Source organism: Penicillium robsamsonii (genome assembly GCF_028829455.1).
Source record: "Penicillium robsamsonii strain IBT 29466 chromosome Unknown utg000001l_segment0_segment0, whole genome shotgun sequence".
Classification (NCBI taxonomy): Eukaryota; Fungi; Ascomycota; class Eurotiomycetes; order Eurotiales; family Aspergillaceae; genus Penicillium; species Penicillium robsamsonii.
Window position 1 is genome coordinate 7047293 of NW_026643219.1, and position 17768 is coordinate 7065060.

The 17768-nt window shown below is 49.6% G+C and overlaps 9 protein-coding genes across 9 annotated transcripts; 4 read left to right on the forward strand and 5 right to left on the reverse strand.

The window, feature by feature from the left end:
- Positions 1-2154: 2154 nt before the first annotated feature.
- N7447_002724 (uncharacterized protein) lies at positions 2155-3150 on the forward strand (the record flags this gene model as incomplete). Its single annotated transcript, XM_057226999.1, has 2 exons — positions 2155-2226; positions 2326-3150. 2 exons carry the CDS (start codon positions 2155-2157, stop codon positions 3148-3150), a joined length of 897 nt encoding a protein of 298 aa, XP_057091015.1.
- Positions 3151-3269: 119 nt separating this feature from the next.
- On the reverse strand, positions 3270-4860 carry N7447_002725 (isovaleryl-CoA dehydrogenase; the record flags this gene model as incomplete). Its single annotated transcript, XM_057227000.1, has 6 exons — positions 3270-3684; positions 3735-4012; positions 4079-4314; positions 4376-4470; positions 4549-4636; positions 4686-4860. 6 exons carry the CDS (start codon positions 4858-4860, stop codon positions 3270-3272), a joined length of 1287 nt encoding a protein of 428 aa, XP_057091016.1.
- A 496-nt stretch (positions 4861-5356) lies between these two features.
- On the forward strand, positions 5357-7155 carry N7447_002726 (putative 3-methylcrotonyl-CoA carboxylase, beta subunit (MccB); the record flags this gene model as incomplete). Its single annotated transcript, XM_057227001.1, has 2 exons — positions 5357-6807; positions 6861-7155. 2 exons carry the CDS (start codon positions 5357-5359, stop codon positions 7153-7155), a joined length of 1746 nt encoding a protein of 581 aa, XP_057091017.1.
- A 717-nt stretch (positions 7156-7872) lies between these two features.
- N7447_002727 (uncharacterized protein) lies at positions 7873-8773 on the reverse strand (the record flags this gene model as incomplete). Its single annotated transcript, XM_057227002.1, has 5 exons — positions 7873-8287; positions 8368-8377; positions 8436-8464; positions 8514-8536; positions 8591-8773. 5 exons carry the CDS (start codon positions 8771-8773, stop codon positions 7873-7875), a joined length of 660 nt encoding a protein of 219 aa, XP_057091018.1.
- Positions 8774-10303: 1530 nt separating this feature from the next.
- Positions 10304-11330, forward strand: yop1 (putative membrane biogenesis protein (Yop1); the record flags this gene model as incomplete). The annotated part of the gene is made up of 6 exons (XM_057227003.1): positions 10304-10357; positions 10546-10752; positions 10828-10836; positions 10980-11043; positions 11096-11153; positions 11207-11330. The coding sequence occupies 6 exons, from the start codon at positions 10304-10306 to the stop codon at positions 11328-11330; spliced, it is 516 nt and encodes a 171-aa protein (XP_057091019.1).
- A 668-nt stretch (positions 11331-11998) lies between these two features.
- On the reverse strand, positions 11999-12273 carry N7447_002729 (uncharacterized protein; the record flags this gene model as incomplete). Its single annotated transcript, XM_057227004.1, has 2 exons — positions 11999-12159; positions 12222-12273. The coding sequence occupies 2 exons, from the start codon at positions 12271-12273 to the stop codon at positions 11999-12001; spliced, it is 213 nt and encodes a 70-aa protein (XP_057091020.1).
- Positions 12274-12288: 15 nt separating this feature from the next.
- On the reverse strand, positions 12289-12733 carry N7447_002730 (uncharacterized protein; the record flags this gene model as incomplete). The annotated part of the gene is made up of 4 exons (XM_057227005.1): positions 12289-12424; positions 12457-12488; positions 12545-12609; positions 12721-12733. 4 exons carry the CDS (start codon positions 12731-12733, stop codon positions 12289-12291), a joined length of 246 nt encoding a protein of 81 aa, XP_057091021.1.
- Positions 12734-13453: 720 nt separating this feature from the next.
- On the reverse strand, positions 13454-14189 carry N7447_002731 (autophagy-related protein 101; the record flags this gene model as incomplete). Its single annotated transcript, XM_057227006.1, has 3 exons — positions 13454-13641; positions 13690-14043; positions 14102-14189. 3 exons carry the CDS (start codon positions 14187-14189, stop codon positions 13454-13456), a joined length of 630 nt encoding a protein of 209 aa, XP_057091022.1.
- Positions 14190-14864: 675 nt separating this feature from the next.
- N7447_002732 (peroxisomal biogenesis factor 3) lies at positions 14865-16728 on the forward strand (the record flags this gene model as incomplete). The annotated part of the gene is made up of 3 exons (XM_057227007.1): positions 14865-15022; positions 15140-15492; positions 15557-16728. 3 exons carry the CDS (start codon positions 14865-14867, stop codon positions 16726-16728), a joined length of 1683 nt encoding a protein of 560 aa, XP_057091023.1.
- Between the last annotated feature and the right edge of the window lie 1040 nt (positions 16729-17768).

Genomic DNA, 17768 nt, shown 5'->3' on the forward strand with positions numbered 1-17768 from the left:
ACTGGGCGGCATGGCAGCTCCTCGTCGATTTGATGGGGACCCGAATCCCCTAGGTGGCAGGGCTGCCATGCGGGTTGTTCGTTGGCGGCATGACAGCCCCTGCTTGCTTCTTCGCCGTTTTGATGGGCACTTGAGTCCTTTTGTTTCAAGACTGATCAGGTGGCATGGGTTGCCATGCCTATTTTCATCTTCGTTGTTTCTTCGAGGCTAACTGCGTGGCATGGCATGGCAACCCTACCTAATTTCATCTTCGGGGTTCGTTTGAGAGCCCTCTTTTGGTTCGGTTCTTCAGACTCATTGAGTGGGATGAGCTGCCATGCATGTTTTCTTCTTCGGGGTCATTAGATGCCAAGTTGAGTGCTCTTGTTTGTTCAGAATTCATCGGGTGGCATGGCAGCCCACGCCCATTTTCTTCTTCAGGTTCGATCGATTCGATTTCTAACAGACCTTTCCCATTCCAGACGGCAGTGTCGAGTCATCCATATTTTCAAGAGATTGTTTTGAGTTCTTGTAAAAATGCGGCCTCGTTAAAACCGACCAGGAGAAAACCTGCGTGAGGTAAGCGTCCTGGCCGGAAAGAGTACTTCGAGTGGTTGTGTTTTGTAGTCACACTTTGGTGTCAATGACACCGTGGTGAACGTCCAGCCGGCAGGAAACCCTGTGGGAAAAACCACCGATCTGGATGGGGATGAAAGAGACACATCCACAGACAAACTTGAGTGATCCAGTCCCACACCATGTCCACTTCAGCTAGGAGTACATATTATCATTCAAACATTGAAGTAGGTCTCAGTTATCGGGAGGGGTTTAGAGCCCGAGTTATCTGTCCCAAATGAAGACCGCAGGCGCCGCAACCTTCACCCAGTGCATCTAACCCAGGTATCAAGAATATGGATGCTCGGCGTTTGATTAGAGACCCGGGCCCTGGATCTTTCCCCAAACACCGGCGAAGAAAGAGAGAGTATGAGAGCCCAAGTTGCCAGCCACCAGCAAATACCGCAGGGCCGCAGCCTTTACTGATGACCTCCAGCCCAGATAGCAAGCCGCGGATTCACAGCACTTGAATAAAGGCTAGGGCCCCTCGCCCTACCCAAGCACCGAGGTGATGAGGTTTATAATTTTCAAAATTCGAAATATACAAGTAGTTTCTTCCAGAAGACTTTGTAGGGTTTGTTGAATTCAATCTTCTTCGACAGGTGGGAGTCCCAGTGGGGACGATGCACCGGAGGGCGTCTGTAGTACATGGTGTGGGATGGTTGTAGAAGGAAAGAAAAAAAAAGACGAGAGGAGGGGGAGAAGAAGGATAAATACAACTTAGTATGACGCAAGCCTCGATGGCGTCCGGCATCTATTCAAGTAATCGTTGTATGTTCTACGAGATGAATAGGCTGTATAGTTTAGATGTCCGGTCCCAGATGAAGGAAGTATTTACTGCAAAAGGCATGGTACCTCGAACTCATTTGATTGACTAGTACATTCAAAAAAGATCACATGAGCAGTTGTAATATCACAAGTAGAAAGTGAATGAAGTTATTTGATGTCCGAATCCTAAATATTACCTGTATTCTTAACATAAGTGTTGGCCGCTGCTGTGTACAGAACGGAAGACGAAGTCAAAAGTGCACGAGACCTGACAGCCATATCATGCAGAGAAAACGTCTAAAAAACCCCAAAGAAGAGGTTTCCGGTGGAATAAAAAGAGAGAAGCATAAAATCCATGTCTCTCTCGAACTTATGAAAACGGTTGGATGCCTTGCTTTTGTGGCCGAAGGTTTTTATTATTAGAATGCAGAGTCTACATCCATACCCTAGGTATAATCTGATGCTCATTGAATATAAGACCAATTTCTCTCTTTTAATAGTCTTTTCTGTAATCAAAAGTCTCGAAGACAGAGCGTGAAAACAAGCCCATATAGTAAATGCAATATAGATTTGGAGAAACGCCAAGGCTTATGTTAGCAGGATTGCCATCTTCTTCAATGCACGATCAGTCCGATCTTCATTCCGTCACGTCAGCCGTGCATCCTTGCTTTGTGCTTTACATACGTTTACTTGATTTACTTTCGTTCAAGTCTTGTCATTCATTCAGCAAAACACCTTGAACCCCTCGCCGCTCGATCTCTTTCAACTTTTTTTCTCAGTATCCACTCCAAGATGTCCGACGACGATGAGTACTATGAATTCGAGGATGATTACGTGTATGAGGATTTAGTCCCGGACATGGTCGTAAGTTAAATCCTCGAGGCGATGCCTCGACCGACTCGCGCCATTAGTTCTGCACGAGAAAAAAAGATCAATTCAGACACTAAAACTTTGCTTGTCCAGGACGATCTCGCTGCTTCCTCATACTACGAAGCCGCCCTATATGAAGACCCAGGGATCGATGTCGAAGACTATTTCAGCGACTGGGACTATTATTCAGACGATTACCACGACGATGACGCAACCGTCGACCAAAGCGCAGAGAGGAAGAAAAGAACCGAGATCGCAGCGACAGCACCACGACGAACGAAGACATCTTCTCGCACACAGGGCCACATCGCCAGAATCCCGCCGACGAAATCCCCTTTGATGCCGGATATCGCCTCCTTCCAGGGTGTGGTGTGGAAAACACCCGCGCTGGACCGGGATCTGGACGTCGCGATTTTGTACGAGCCCGATACAGGCGAGAAAGTCGCGCTTCTAGAGAACTGGCGGGAGGTCTTCAAACATTCCCAACCGGCGCTAGATAGGTCGCGCTTGAAAAAGCGAAACGGGACTGAATCTAAGCCCGTCGACCCCTCGCTGGCTGACGATGAAATGTTCGCTGATGACGGTACCGACGACGAGCTCGATAGTTCGGATGAGATGTCTGACGTTATCTTGTCGGATACCTCGGATATTGATGCTGAGGACGCTGGGGATGCCTCGAATACAACTCCCGATCCGGACCCAGACTCTTTCCGCTCGCTGAAACTGTCTTCGCCGCCAAAGGTTGTGATTCCGTTGAAGAGAGGACTGAAGCGGAAGGCGGCTGAACAAAAGGATGACACAGACGAGGACACGGCGTCACCTCATCCGAAGCGGGTTGAGTTGCGGAAAGGCGGCGATGACAAGGCTACAAAGCGTGCGGCACCACCGGTGCGCAGGTCGGCTAGGCAGAAGAAGTAGGCCGTTGTAATGTTTGATATAGGGCCATTTATGACATGTACAACGACTAGAATAATCTGCATATACTCTCTAAAGAGATAGCATCCCAAATGAAATAATTTTATGTATCATTCTCTTGCTTAAGCGTACTCCTTGTTAAATGCGCGGCCGATGACCATCCTGCGGATCTCGCTTGTACCGGCACCAATCTCATACAGCTTCGCGTCCCGGAGAAGGCGCCCAGCAGGGATCTCATTGATGTACCCGCTTCCTCCCATGAGCTGGATGGCATCAAGTGTGCATTCAGTCGCACGCTCAGCGGCGTAGAGGATTGCGCCGGCGCAGTCATGAGTGCGGACCGCCATCGCGCCAGGTTCTACGGCGGCGTTATCTACCTGCCGCGCCGTGGCGTAGGTGTATGCACGAGAGGCAGCCAGCTTAGTGTACATATCCGCAAGCTTGCCCTGGATCAGCTGGTTGTGAGCGATTGGTGTACCGAATTGCTTGCGCACGTGTGTGTAAGGAAGGACGAGGTCAAGTGCGGCTTGCATGATTCTGGCTAGTGTTAGAATGTGAGAGTTGTGTTGTGGTATGGGATGGCTCACCCTAGTGGTCCTGCACTCAGGACCAGTCGCTCCAAGTCCAGACCCTCCATCAATACGCGGACACCGCGGTTCAACTCACCCAGGAGGTTCTCACGGGGAACGAAAACATCCTCAAAGATGAGTTCGCCTGTGTTAGAGCCACGCATGCCCAGCTTGTCTAGCTTACGTGCGCACGAGAAGCCCTTGAAGTTCTTCTCAACTATGAACGCTGTGATGCCTTTGGAGCCTAGTTCAGGCTCTGTCTTGGCGTACACAACAATATAATCGGCATCGGGGCCCTGTAAGAAAGTGTGAGCAATGTGGTCGGAACTTCCACTCCCATCTATACCACCAAAACGGCTTACATTGGTAATCCACATCTTGGTTCCGTTCAAGAGCCAGCCTCCATCAACTTCCTTCGCGGTGGTCTTCATGCTGACTACATCGGACCCAGCTGAATGTTCCGACATTGCAAGAGCACCGACCTTCTCGCCTGATAGCAGGCCAGGAAGAATGCGCTCTTTTTGTTCCGTTGAGCCATTGAGGGAGAGCTGATTCACGCAGAGCTGTGAGTGGGCGGCATAAGAGAGACCGATGCTTCCTTTTTATCCAGATTCAAGGTCAGATCAATGTTTGCAACGCAGATGTACGGGAAGACCCACCGGATGCTCGGCTGATCTCTTCCATCACCACGCAATGTGCCTGGTAGCCCATCCCCAAGCCGCCGTACTCCTCGTTTGCCGTGACACCGAGAAACCTTCATATCTATTAGTATGGGTGCTATAACACACTCCCTTCTTTTGAAAGAAGGCCAACCACTTGAGAGAACCCATACCCGGCATCGCCCATCTTCTTCCACATTTCCGCTGGGAACTCATTCTGTTCATCTGTCCGTGCAGCAACATCGGCTGGGATCTCTCGCCCTACAGCAATGTTAGAAATGGGGCTTGGGCAAGAGCATGGGGAATGTACTTGTGAAATCCTGCACACGCTCTCGCAGCTCTACAAGATCTTCGTCGGACGGAGGTACGAATCCCGTGGGGTGCTTTGTTGAGATGGAGCGGAAACATGGGGTGAGTGCGGGGATGCGGAACCGCACTGCGCGCGTTGAAGTGCGAAGGAGAGAGGGGAGGGATAGGGAGGCCATGATTGTATGAGAGAATCGATGTGAAATGCAAAATCTGGGGGTATTGTCTTTGGGGAAGTGGACCTTTTAAATATGTGAGAAGGCAGGGGGCGGTAGTCCTCGGCGCGCAATCAAGGACTTGTTATACTATGGGTTTCCCACCTTGGAACGTGCAAGTCTTCACATTTTTGAATCCCCGACCGATACTATGATCTATCTACCGGCTAATTGATGTGTCTATTCTATGATCTCTCCACCCGAACAATTGTCCAACACTTCTTTTGGCCATTCTTAGTGTTCTCATGGGGATGATGATGGACCTCGGGTAGAAGCGGCAATCATCGCACCTCCGCATTTGGGGCTACCCCAGCTTTGTCCCTCGCTTCTCTTCTGTCACTATTCATACAAGTTTAAATACTTTGGGAAACGCACAATATACCCATTCCTCTGCATTTTGTCTTGAGCTGGGCTCTGCCATCTTCGTCTTAAAACCAGTTACTCCACCCTCTTCCCCGCAATGCGTGCCGCGTCCCCGCTCGTCCTTCGGAGCTGGGGCTCACAACTCGGACGCAAATGTCTACCAAATTCATTCTGCCAGTCAACAAAGATTACACAACCAGCTTGCAGAACAGTTGCTAGCTATACACATCCTCACCATGCCTCAGCACTATCCGTTCTCCCCACGGCAGTGGATACCTCCTCACAGGAGTACCGCGATAACACCGAACAAATGCAAGAACTCCTCGACCGGATGAACAGCCTACACACGACAATTGCACGCGGAGGAAATGACAAGGCGCGTGAGAAGCACATCGCCCGTGGCAAAATGCTTCCGAGAGACCGGATCTCCGCCCTAGTCGACCCAGGCACCTCCTTCCTGGAGCTCTCAGCGCTCGCAGGACACGGTGTCTATGAAGGCGAGGATGTTCCAGCGGGTGGTATCATCACCGGCATTGGGATGGTCGAGGGTGTCAACTGCATGATCGTTGCCAATGATAGCACCGTCAAGGGCGGCACCTACTACCCCATCACAGTGAAGAAGCACCTCCGCGCACAGGCCATTGCTCAAGAGAACCGCCTCCCTTGTATCTACCTTGTTGATTCTGGTGGCGCAAACCTGCCTCATCAGGCAGATGTGTTCCCAGATCGCGATCACTTCGGCCGGATCTTCTTTAACCAGGCCCGCATGAGCTCCCTTGGCATCCCACAACTCTCCGTTGTCATGGGTCCATGCACGGCGGGTGGTGCATATGTGCCTGCTATGAGTGATGAAACCATTATCGTTGAAAACCAGGGTACCATCTTCCTGGCAGGCCCGCCTCTCGTCAAGGCCGCGACGGGCGAGGAGGTTTCCGCCGAGGACCTTGGTGGCGGTCAGCTGCATTCGAGCATTTCCGGTGTTACAGACTACCTGGCTGTCGATGATGCCCACGCTATTGTCCTTGCTCGCCGCTCGGTCGCGAATCTCAACTACCCTACCACGACAACTCCGCTCCAGCTGGAGAACAGCAATGGAGATTCGCTTGTCGTGAAAGAACCGCTGTACGACCCCAATGAGCTAAATGGTATCGTTGGCACGAATCTACGCCGCCAAATCCCTGTTCACGAGGTGATCGCGCGCATCGTCGATGGGAGTGAATTCGCCGAGTTTAAGCGTGACTATGGCTCGACCCTGGTAACGGGCTTTGCCCGCATCCACGGCCATCGTGTCGGCATAGTGGCTAACAATGGAATCTTGTTCTCCGAGTCCTCGCTCAAGGGAGCACACTTTATTGAGCTATGTGCTCAGCGGCGGATTCCCCTTGTCTTCTTGCAGAATATCTCGGGCTTCATGGTCGGCGCCGATGCTGAGAAGGGCGGCATTGCGAAGAACGGTGCTAAGCTTGTTACTGCTGTTGCGTGTGCCGATGTCCCCAAGTTCACTGTTGTATTTGGGTCCAGTGCTGGTGCTGGTAATTACGGAATGTGGTAAGTTTACCTTCTGTCTCGATATAGTTCCTTCCTAACGGATATTACTTTAGTGGTCGTGCCTACTCGCCTCGTCTTCTCTTCATGTGGCCTAATGCTAAGATCGGCGTTATGGGCTCTGAGCAACTCTCCGCTGTTATGGAGGCTGTTGGACGATCCGCTGATCCAGCTTTGAAAGAACGCATTGATCGCGAATCTGAAGCCACTTTTTCGTCGGCTCGTTTGTGGGATGACGGTATCATCCCGCCATCTCAAACGAGGAAAATGCTGGGATTGGGTCTGGCAGCTGCGCTCAGTGGCAAGGCTGAGCCAGATGTGCAAACCAGGTTTGGCGTGTTCCGGATGTAGAGCGCCGATGGGTTGATTGAGGTATGCAAATTTTCATCCAGGATAAATTTGAAAAAGCATAGAATGGAAGACGTATGTTTATGTGCCATTGACTTGATATGTAAAATAGTCAAATGGAAATATGCGCTGAATAGTCACCTTGTATCACTGTGTAGTCTGTAGGCCTCTTCAGACTCTTATGCTTTAGTCTAATACCTTTAGAACTAGTTATATGGCGCGGTCCAAGGAGCTCATCAAAGAAAAGGGTTCGAATTGCATGTGATATCCGGTACTATAACTTCACGCCTCTCTGTGTTGACGGCGAAGGGTTCAACCACATGCCCAACATTCAAAAGATCTAGCGCAAGCCGATCAACCGACTGATAATAGCAGCAGGACCAAAAGAAAAGAATGCCCTTTTTCTCCATCTCGTGAAAGTAATCTTTTTCAGAGTCCAGATCAACCAAACTTCAAATATGTCAAATATAAAAAAGAGGATGACACCAATTGTGCATAGCCCAAAAGAAAAGATACAAGGTAGCAGCGAAGCACGGTTCTATAGGGAGAAGAGGCATAGACATATCGGCAACATATATAGAAGGAACATCAGTCATACATGACATGTCAAGATGCATAGCAGCGTCGGCAGGGCATAGGTCGCAGAGGGGGGTCGTATCGCATGAAAATGAAACAAGACAAGGTCGCCCAGTCAGAGAAAGGGCCCCTTGAATTGTTGAATCAAAGGATGACGCACGGTCCGCGGCGATGTTTCGGCCGGCGATTATCTCTCTTGCGGTCATGGCGATTCGGGCCCTCGCGCTTATCGCTGCTGCTGCTTGAGCCCTCGGAGTCTTTGCGGATGATCTGGCGGCATAGATCGACGAAGACTTCATTGACGTTTGCGCGGCGGCGGGCAGATGTCTCGTAGTATGGGGCGTTACCCCATTTCTGGGATAGAGCGAAGGCGCGGGCACGTGGTACGGCGCGGTCTTCTTCCAAGTCGGACTTGTTGCCCACGATCACGATTGGGACGTTTTCGTCGTCTTTGATTCGGATGATTTGTTCGCGGAGCTCGGAGAGTTCGTTGAGGGAGGACGTGCTGGTGATGGAGAAGACGAGGAGGAAGCCTTGGCCTTGCTTCATGTAGAGCTCTCTGTGGAGAGCGTTGTTAGCGTGGTGTGCTTTTCTTGGGGTTCGCGGCATTGATCGTCGGGGTGGATTGTCTAGATTTACCTCATTGCAGCTTGTGGATTGTTAGCTTTGATTTCACTAGTAGATGTACGGATTTCAGGGGAACTTACTGAACTGTTCTGTTCCTGCGGTGTCAAGACTTTCGAAATTTTAGCATCATGCCATACCCAAACCGCCGAATTACTCACATCTCCAGTATACATTGTCGACCCTGTCAAGCTTGGTTAATGGCCGAGCAATTTCCAGCACATCGTAGACCACTTACGTCTACCTCAATCTGTTTCCGGTATGAATCCTCGATCGTGGGGTCATAGCTTTCAATCCAAACATTTTGAACGAACTGGGCTGGATGGTGATGATCAGCTTGAGAACTCAGGGCAGAGCGGGAAACACAAGGAACGAACCCGTTAAGCAACTTTTGCCGACACCTCCTGTTATCGCGTCGCATGGGAATGCCTGCGGTCAGCCTGTGACCTATGAGAATATCTCAGGAGAGGCTCCTACCAGCACCCAAAACAACAATATGGTATTCGCGTCTAAACGTGGAGGGGAGAAACAATTAGAATTGGATGGGAGTATCCAGGAGTATTCGTAAACTCACTGTGGCCGCATTGAGAAAACTGTGGATAGTATTTAGTCGGGAATGGGAAATCGGAGTAGCTCTCGAGGACCGAAGGTCGCTGTGGATCGTCCCACGTGGTATGAGGAACTCAAGTACTCCGTAGAATTGATCCTAAATTGGCCCCTAAATCACGTTCAATGCTTTCAATTGTATTCAATTGCAACTCCCGAGGTTTGGGGATGGAAGAGCTTAGAAGGGTACACGAAGGATGCGGTTACATGGCCCGCCTTTTCGTGCACGGGGGGTATGGGGATTCGAGGGTCCACTGAAGAGTATCAACCCATATAAAGTAATGTGAAGATGCCAAACTGAATTTTTCGAGGGAGAAAGTCTGACGGGAGTTAGCCTAATTGTCAGGGCTTGGTTCCCGAACTCTGTCTTCTTTTTAGCCCCTCGACCCAATCACATCATACCCCGAGATCGTCTCTGGCGGTCAGGCACTAATTGTAGTCTCGGCAATGTTTGATTTCCTTTTTTTCCGGGACCTTTTTGGGGGGGTTCTAATCTGTTCTTCACCATGCCCCTATAAACACGGATCACGTGACCGCCACAGGGCGGAAACACAATCCTGAGGTCACTTGTGGTTGAAGATAGCGTTAGTTAGAAAAAATTTATTTCAAACTGATGTCTCATGGGATGTGAAGGAGAGAACCAGTGCCAGATGTATTCCCTATTTGGTCAACGTTCATAGGCGGGACCTCGGGAGAAGGATGCATCACAAAGACCCGGACGGACCAACTGCTGCAGGGCAGGCCCACAAAGGAACTCTCCCCGGTTTCATGGAAGCAAAAAAAAAAAGAAATTATTAGAAACACAAACATGCTGGGTACAATCTACATATTTACCTGGCAACCATGATTTTGGAAAGCCGCGTACGTCATGTGTAGGATGTATGTGTACCTCGGGGGATTTGTGGAGAGGAAAGTGGACTGGGCTCTACATTGAACCATCAACTGTTCCATGTGAGATCTAGGTACGTTGACCCAGGGCTAGTATTTCTGAAGCTTAAATCTCGCCTACATTCCAAGGTGATATGTTTGCGCTCAGTTAGGCGCTCCAGCAGGACAGTATTTTTTAGAAAAGTAACCACATCTGCATGGCCTTCGGCGCTAGATCTTCTGATGCAAGGTAGTGATATATGAGAATATATCAAACCAATAACGATTTACTTTGTGCAGCTTCACATGGCACCTGCAGTGGACGAATACGTCATGCATATCACGTGATACACACAAGCTAGCCTCTGGCTTCTTGCCGCCAGCTCAACCAGTTGCATTCTCACCATCCCTCGCTCCGTTGTCATCCTAATAGTTCTTTGACTTGTTTTCCCACAAACGATACCGTTTATAAGCAAAAATGGCCTCTTTCCAGGAGCGTGCCCAGCACTCTATTGCTCAGCTCGACAAGGAGGTACGTTTCCAGCCATTGTGTGTGTTTCGCTGGCGCCTCAGGTCTAGCCCTCGTTTGGTGGCTGCGATGCTCCTAAGCGCCAGCGACCACAGCAGGAACAACTGCAATAGTATTCTTTGATGCCCACATGGGAACTTCACTGTGCTATCCATCGCTGTGGTTTTAAGCTGACATCCCTCGTTTTGTAGCTCTCCAAGTACCCTGTCCTTGCCAACCTTGAGCGTCAGACCAATGTCCCCAAGGTCTATGCCATCCTCGGCCTTGTCGGAGTCTACTTCTTCCTAGTCTTCTTTAACATTGCTGGCGAGTTCCTCGTCAACTTTGCCGGTTTCCTGGTCCCCGGTTACTACTCCCTTCAGGCGCTTTTCACCACAAGCACCAAGGATGACACTCAGGTAAGATTTTTTTTTCTTGTAACCTTTTTCCATTCCATGCGCAAATTGCTGACTTCTCTTTCTTCATTCGCACAGTGGCTCACGGTATGTTCACATGATTCTACCGCCTTGTTGTCGCAATCGTGCGGAAGTATGAAATCACTGCCGATTCGGGGTTATCATACACAATCCACGTGACATCTTTCTCGCTTGCACGCGACCAGTGATTCTAACATATGACTTGATAGTACTGGGTTGTCTTCGCTTTCCTGACTGTCGTTGAGAGCGCCATCAGCGCCGCTTACTGGTTCCGTATGTACCCGCAAGATGACAATATCTCTACTATCTCGCTAACTGATCGCAGCCTTCTACTACATCTTCAAGTTCGTCCTGATCATGTGGATGGCCCTTCCCCAGACTAGGTATGTTACTATCCTGTGACCAAGCTGAGACAGATAGCTGACCTTTTTCACAGCGGTGCCCAAGTTGTCTTCCACTCCTTCCTCCAGCCCGTGCTTGGCCGTTTCTTCTCCAGCAGCGGTACCTCCTCCAACCTCCGCGCCCAGGCCGAGGCTGCGAGCAAGCCCCACTCCACCTAAAGGGTTGTAGTCTCACCTCTCAACCGAGAATCGCGTCGACAATAAAAGGTCTGCGGAACCTGCTTGAGCGCGGGTCGCGGATCCGATTCTCTGTGCCCGGCGCGGCACCAAGCACGAAGTGACGTTGGCTCAAAGCTTTGTTGCTATGATTAAATAGGAGCAGTGCAATAGCTGGAACATGAAATAGAGAGGGCCCGAGAAATGTTGCGACGGGCCCGGGGTTGGATATTCGCTGAATATGAGAATGTTTTTATCTTGGTTCTTGCCATTTTGTCACTCTCGAGTGGATTAGTTGTTTAGTTCGTACATTCTGAATGTGGATGCAGTTGTTTTCAGATTTTCGAGATCTACGTCATCCTGTATATCTTCGGGTTATTGCGCTATGCGCCATCCAGCTGTGTCCCCACAGACGCCACACGAGTCAAGATGTCTGGATCAAGCTACAGGTTCGGGGTTATACCGAGACGGCTTGCTACTTGTGTCGGTTACTCATTCTATAGATTCAAAGATTTGTATCTTCTCCCGAAACCACACAGCAGCACATGTTATTTTATATCCCATGCATGTCATATCATCAGTATTGCCTGGGTACCCATGAACATGCCTGTAAGCATTTTCTGGTAATGGTCACATATCTCATTGATCTCTTATCAATACGACAGTCCTTCTCAATATGCGTCTTGCAACATAAGAAGCTGCTCTGACGACAAATTAACATAAACCAGCATCTTTCGCTTCCGAAGGAACTGTGGCTTGAACTCGACCAAGCCGCGGGACTTAGCATTAACGACAACACGGTCAGCATCCCCGGGTCGAATTCGTATCATACCTGAATCATACGTTGTATACCGATAATAACACCTAAATAGTCCTAACAAAGACCACCCTCACCACCCCTGTTCGACGAAGATTCCAAGATCCTGCGGCCCAGGATGCCGTGCATTGGCAATATGCTCCATCAGGAACCAATAACACGACCATCTTCAGTGAGATGGCCCAGGAACTGGGGACTAATATCATAACCCTCAATCGACTGGTAGGCAGCAAGCAGTCTCGGCCTCCATGTATCCAATTTCCCAATCAAAGCGAGCAAACTTGACGACTAATAGTTCTTCAAATTGCAGACATTTGACTTTGTAAACGCCCGTATAAAGTCTCCTGCTCTCTTCAAGATCCATATAATCAACAAAGGTGCTATGCCATGTATTTCATACCCTAGGAAACGAGGTTCGTGTGGTGCGTGCAAAGTATGGCTCGCCAGTTTCTGGGTGCTTGGCTACTAGTCCATCGTCCCAGTCGCCTATAGGAAGACCGGGGAGAATCGAAGGTTAAAGATGGGCCGAGGAACATATCATCCGTGCTCCAAATGCATTGGGTAATGGTGATATACCTGGCTGACCCATTTATCAGAAATCGGAAATGGCTCTCATTGTCATCGTCGGCTTCTGCTTGGAGCAATGTGATGCTTCTTTGGGTTTGCATCGGGGTGTTGGCACACTGCATGGAGGGGCAGTTGTAGCTGCGGCTAAATATTGGGTGTTGGGGGATCAGATGGGATATCATTGGCCTAGTGATACAATTTGCTTACGACATGCAGGACTTTATGCAGGAGGGATCTTCCGTAGAATGTGTTTTCAGGAATACTTCAAAACAAATACCATGGTGGTCTGGTTGAAGAGACATTGTACACCGAGATCACACACCTTTCTCGTCTATCATGTCTCGTTAGGGTTCAATCGATGGCCCGGGATAGGATATTCGTGTTGATATTTGTAATTGAGTATAAAAAAAGATCCATATGTACTTACGCCGCATTGTAAAAAGAACTAGCCCAGCCCTCTCATGAATCCGAAAAAATAAACACCTAAACACTTGACTCCGTACAGCCATCGCTTGAAAGCCCAAGCCCAGCACATAAGGATTTCGTGGGCTCATAGTAATAGCCCTTTTATAATATCTGACATAGTTCGTAAATCGTATCGGGGTCGATCGCCCGCGGCCATGTTCCACTGAGGGGAATAGGAGCAACGTGTCCGGTTGGTTGAACAATAATCGGAGTGGGAACGTATCAGACTTCACAATTCCGAAGTGCATCGTCCAAGCTCTTAGTCAAACCGCATAGCTCAGTAGAGACCGATGCGATTTCCCCAGCCGTCGGCACGAGGGTTGACGACAATCCTATAGGGGAATGGATTGGAGTCGCTGGTAGTGATGGGCGGGATATGGTCTTTGTCTCGATTGACGACGCTCAAGATTTTCAAAGCTGCCTTTTGCAGCATATTTCCCATTGCCTTGCGCACCTTGGCTCGTTCTGTACCCAAATTAGCTCTGGATAAAGGGACCCGTAGGCTGTACATACCGGACTCAGTGCGCGGTGTCGCGATTGTCACATCAAGTGTCCAAATCTCCCAGCACACCTCTTCCTCACCTTTCCCTGTCAGTCCACCAAACCAGTGCCCAGAACGACGCCGTTTTTTCTCGTAGAACTCGACTGCGATCCGCCCTCGCACACCGCCGCCCCCACCGACAATTTGGCCATCGTGCCCGCCGGCTGCGGAGGACAGGTGTTGCCGGACCAGAGCGGATATACGCGATTCAATCAGAGTCTCTAGATCTGCATCGTTTATAGCGGGGAGTGTGAAGTCGAGCACGTCAAAGGTGACTGGGCGGATGGAAGGGAAGTAACGGTGGAAGAAAATGAGGTTGAGGACACCTGGCATGAAGCATTAGTACTAAGAAAATGCTTATAATGTCCCCAGCTCACAACTCACCCTTCAGTACATCTCGCACATGGGTGGTGTCGGCGAAGATCTCCAGGAAGTACTCCGGAGGGGTTTTGCGGGGCTCCATCCCCGCCATGACGCAGCTCGCAACCAAGCGGGTTGGGCGTGGGTGCAGTCTCAAATGGTTCTTATGGAAGGGGAAGTATTATCATAAATAAAGAACAGAGGGACAGACTGTAAGCAAGTTGTTCGAATAGAGGGGTGTTAAGGTGGAGCGATGACTCCAAGACTGATATGGCAAGGGGGGCGGGCCTATATCGGCAACCGCCTGAAGCTTATCGCTTATCATCGAACTGGGGGAAAACAAGTTTGAAAGAGAACATTTATGTTGGAGAAGTACGGAGTCTCCGGAGTAAGCGGAGTATTAAAGAGCAATAAAAAAAGGATAAGATCCCTTGGAAAGAGACATACAGGGATCAGCGAGTTGTTGTGGGAAAGCCACGCAGAATCCGGGGCAGAGCTCTAGCCAGACACGATAATTATTGGATAATTTAGATGAATGGGAAGATACTTAATATTCTAGAGCATGTAGCTACATATGTAGGCGTTTGAGGTACTTAAAGCCTCTGTGGTGCTTTATAGGCTCGGCTCACTGCATGAGGGTGAGCTCTAGCCGAGGCCTGAAACTGGCGATCAGCGCCCGAAGCCTGTCTGTCATCCCCATCTACTGAATCATTCATCTCCTGGATCTATCATGATTTGATGTTGCATGTCATTTTAAGTTCTTCATAGAGAAGCACCAAACACAAATATGATCGGTGCGACGAGGCGCTGGTTCCAGCGCAATCGCAAAGGCCTTGCAATCGGGGCTGGGGTGATAGGAGCTGGCTACTTGGCCGGACAATACGTGCTATCCAAGATCTCCGAGGCACGGGAACGCATGAGCAGCGATCGGATTGCTCGCGAAAAGTCAGTTTTCCTTGGTTTTGATGACTCCTATCCCTCCGCTGGCAATCACGCGAGCTTGTAACGCGTGCAACCCCGACAAGAATACCCCGAACCGGAATCACTGACCCGTGGCAATAGTCTACGCCGACGATTCGAACAAAACCAGACCGATTGCACATATACCGTTCTCGCCTTGTTGCCGACCGCCGCAGAGAATATTATCGATGCTCTTCCGGTTGAGGAGTTGACCAAGGAGTTACAACAGAAGCGGGCAGAAAGATTAGCTCGACTGAATGCAGGTGAGGCAACTGGGTCGGATCTGAGCTCGGTATCTCCGAGTCTGCCGGACGATGATCGGAGGAGCCTCTCCAGTTTCCAGAGTGAGGGATATGTGCACGCAAGCCAGGCTGGGGACTCTTCTCTGAACTCGGACGGACAACCTCGGCCCAAACGGAACAAGACACAGCTGTGGAATGAGGTGAAGATTACTTGTGAGTTTTTATCTTCGCAGTTTGCATCATAAACACATCTCTGCCAGAACCTAACGTTTCCTAGCTGTCACTCGGTCTTTTACTATGGTCTACACTCTCTCCTTGCTCACCATCTTCACTCATGTCCAGCTCAACCTGCTCGGCCGTCGGAACTACCTATCTAGTGTGATCTCCCTTGCTACACCACCTGCCAACGCCTCAACAATCAGTCTTGAAGACCACGATGATGAACTCACTCAAACATTGGGCGATGACTTCGAGACCAACCGACGTTATCTCGCCTTTAGTTGGTGGCTGCTTCACCGCGGGTGGAAAGACCTGATGGGGAGAGTGCAAACTGCCGTAGAGGAAGTGTTTGGGCCTTTGAATCCACGAGAAGATATCAGTTTGGCCAAGCTTTCCGAGTTGACCTTGCAAATCCGAAAGAAGGTGGAAGGCAGCACCGAGGACGAGCGACGATCTCAAAAATGGCTTTCTTGCTTGCTTCCCCCGGCAGAGGAAGAAGAACATGTCCTACGCGAGTCGGGCGTGGAAGGCGTAGCCGACCCGACCTCTTCCCAGACAGCGTCAAAGCTGCGACACCTCCTGGATGAGACCGCAGATTTGATCGACTCTCCCTCTTTCTCCCTCGTTCTCACACTTCTTAATAACGAGGGATTCTCAACCCTTATTGACCAAAGATGTGCCGCTGACGCCTTCAAGGCGCCGACCTCCGCACCAGAGACAGCCTTGCAGTCTTTCGATTCAATTGCCACTGTTGTGCCCCTAGCTGCCAACTCCGAGCGTAAAACAAAGCTTGCCAACCTTCTGGCTGTCATGACTCGCCAGGCACACGTGATTGGCAATGGTGCCCACCCACCAAATGAGTATCTGGTCGCCATGGACCAGAACGTGCGGGAGCTCGAAGCCTTCTCTGCCGTGGTTTATAGTTCGAACTTTGACCTCGAGCTTATTGGTGCCAAGAACAACGCAGTATCGACTAGGGAGACGGATCTGGTCGATGCCGAAACTGCTTCATCGTCTTTCTCCCAGGTGATAGTTGAGAAGGAAGTGGAAGCTGATTTAAAGGACGAAGAGGAGGAGGTCATTGATCTACAATCACGCAGCATCATGGCCGAAGAACCAGCTTTTACTGAGCCTGAGCCTTTGGCGGATTCGGCCTTCGAAGACGCTTGGGGCAAGGCCACGGATGATGGGCACACCTCCCGAACAGAAGAAACTCAGCCAACACAGTAAGGCAATGAAGAAATCTTCAACCTTGACAGCGATTGGTCTGATTCTCTCTAAAACCTTACACCCTTGTTTTTAGCACATCGTTCTGGATCTGGTTCCAATCTCCGCATATATTATCTTTGCGATAGTATTGAGTTATGGTAATGATATATGCCAAATCAATTATCTGTTCCTCGCCTCTCATATTTTCCTATTGCATCGTTTTGCTCTCTACCGCCGTACAACGAATTAGGTATAATGAAGCGGGTCATGAACGCGCTATAGTTTAGCGAGGGTGGACGATTTTATACAGACCAAAGTAGACTAGTGTGGGTGGAGCGGTGGGGACCTCACGCTCGGACGCATATAGGGATGACACGACTTTGCCATGTGAGATTGTAACTGCAAAAAGATATGAACTCGACATATCCGCTAATATCCACTAGTCTCAGGCTATAAGCTGTGACATGCAGATGTACGGAGTATATTTCTGCCTATAAAGGAGTTCATACTAGCGTCTGTCGTAGCTTGTTTTTTTTCTTTCCCCCCACAATGGTTTGTTGGGATTGTACCTTCGGAATGGCCATGTATCATCAGGCACAGGCAATTTTTCTTGTCTTTTGTATAAACTCGGATACGCTGAAACATCTTGACGTCACGACTTTCATTTTCCTACTTGCAGCTTCCAACGTCGAGGTCCACCAATGAGCTAATACAGCCCACTTGTGTGGCGCAGCTATATCCATTCTTTTTGAAAATTTATCGTATTGAACTATAGCATTAGCTGTTTTACTGTAATATGTATTGACGTCGTGCTTTCAAGGGGTTTCGCAGTATTTAACAGAAGGGATCGTCTTATGCCCCTTCTTCCAAGGCTTGGTCCAATTATTCATCAATACAGCTCTAGAATCAGAACCGGTGGCTGAGTACGGAGTACTCCGTACACTAAATAGGAATGTTACTCCCGGATAGTTGAGCGCGAATGCCCTGTACAAGATAGCAGTTCCTTTCCAGTGTTTCCTGTCGCAAGGAGTTATACCCCGCATTGTGCACAGGTCAATGAA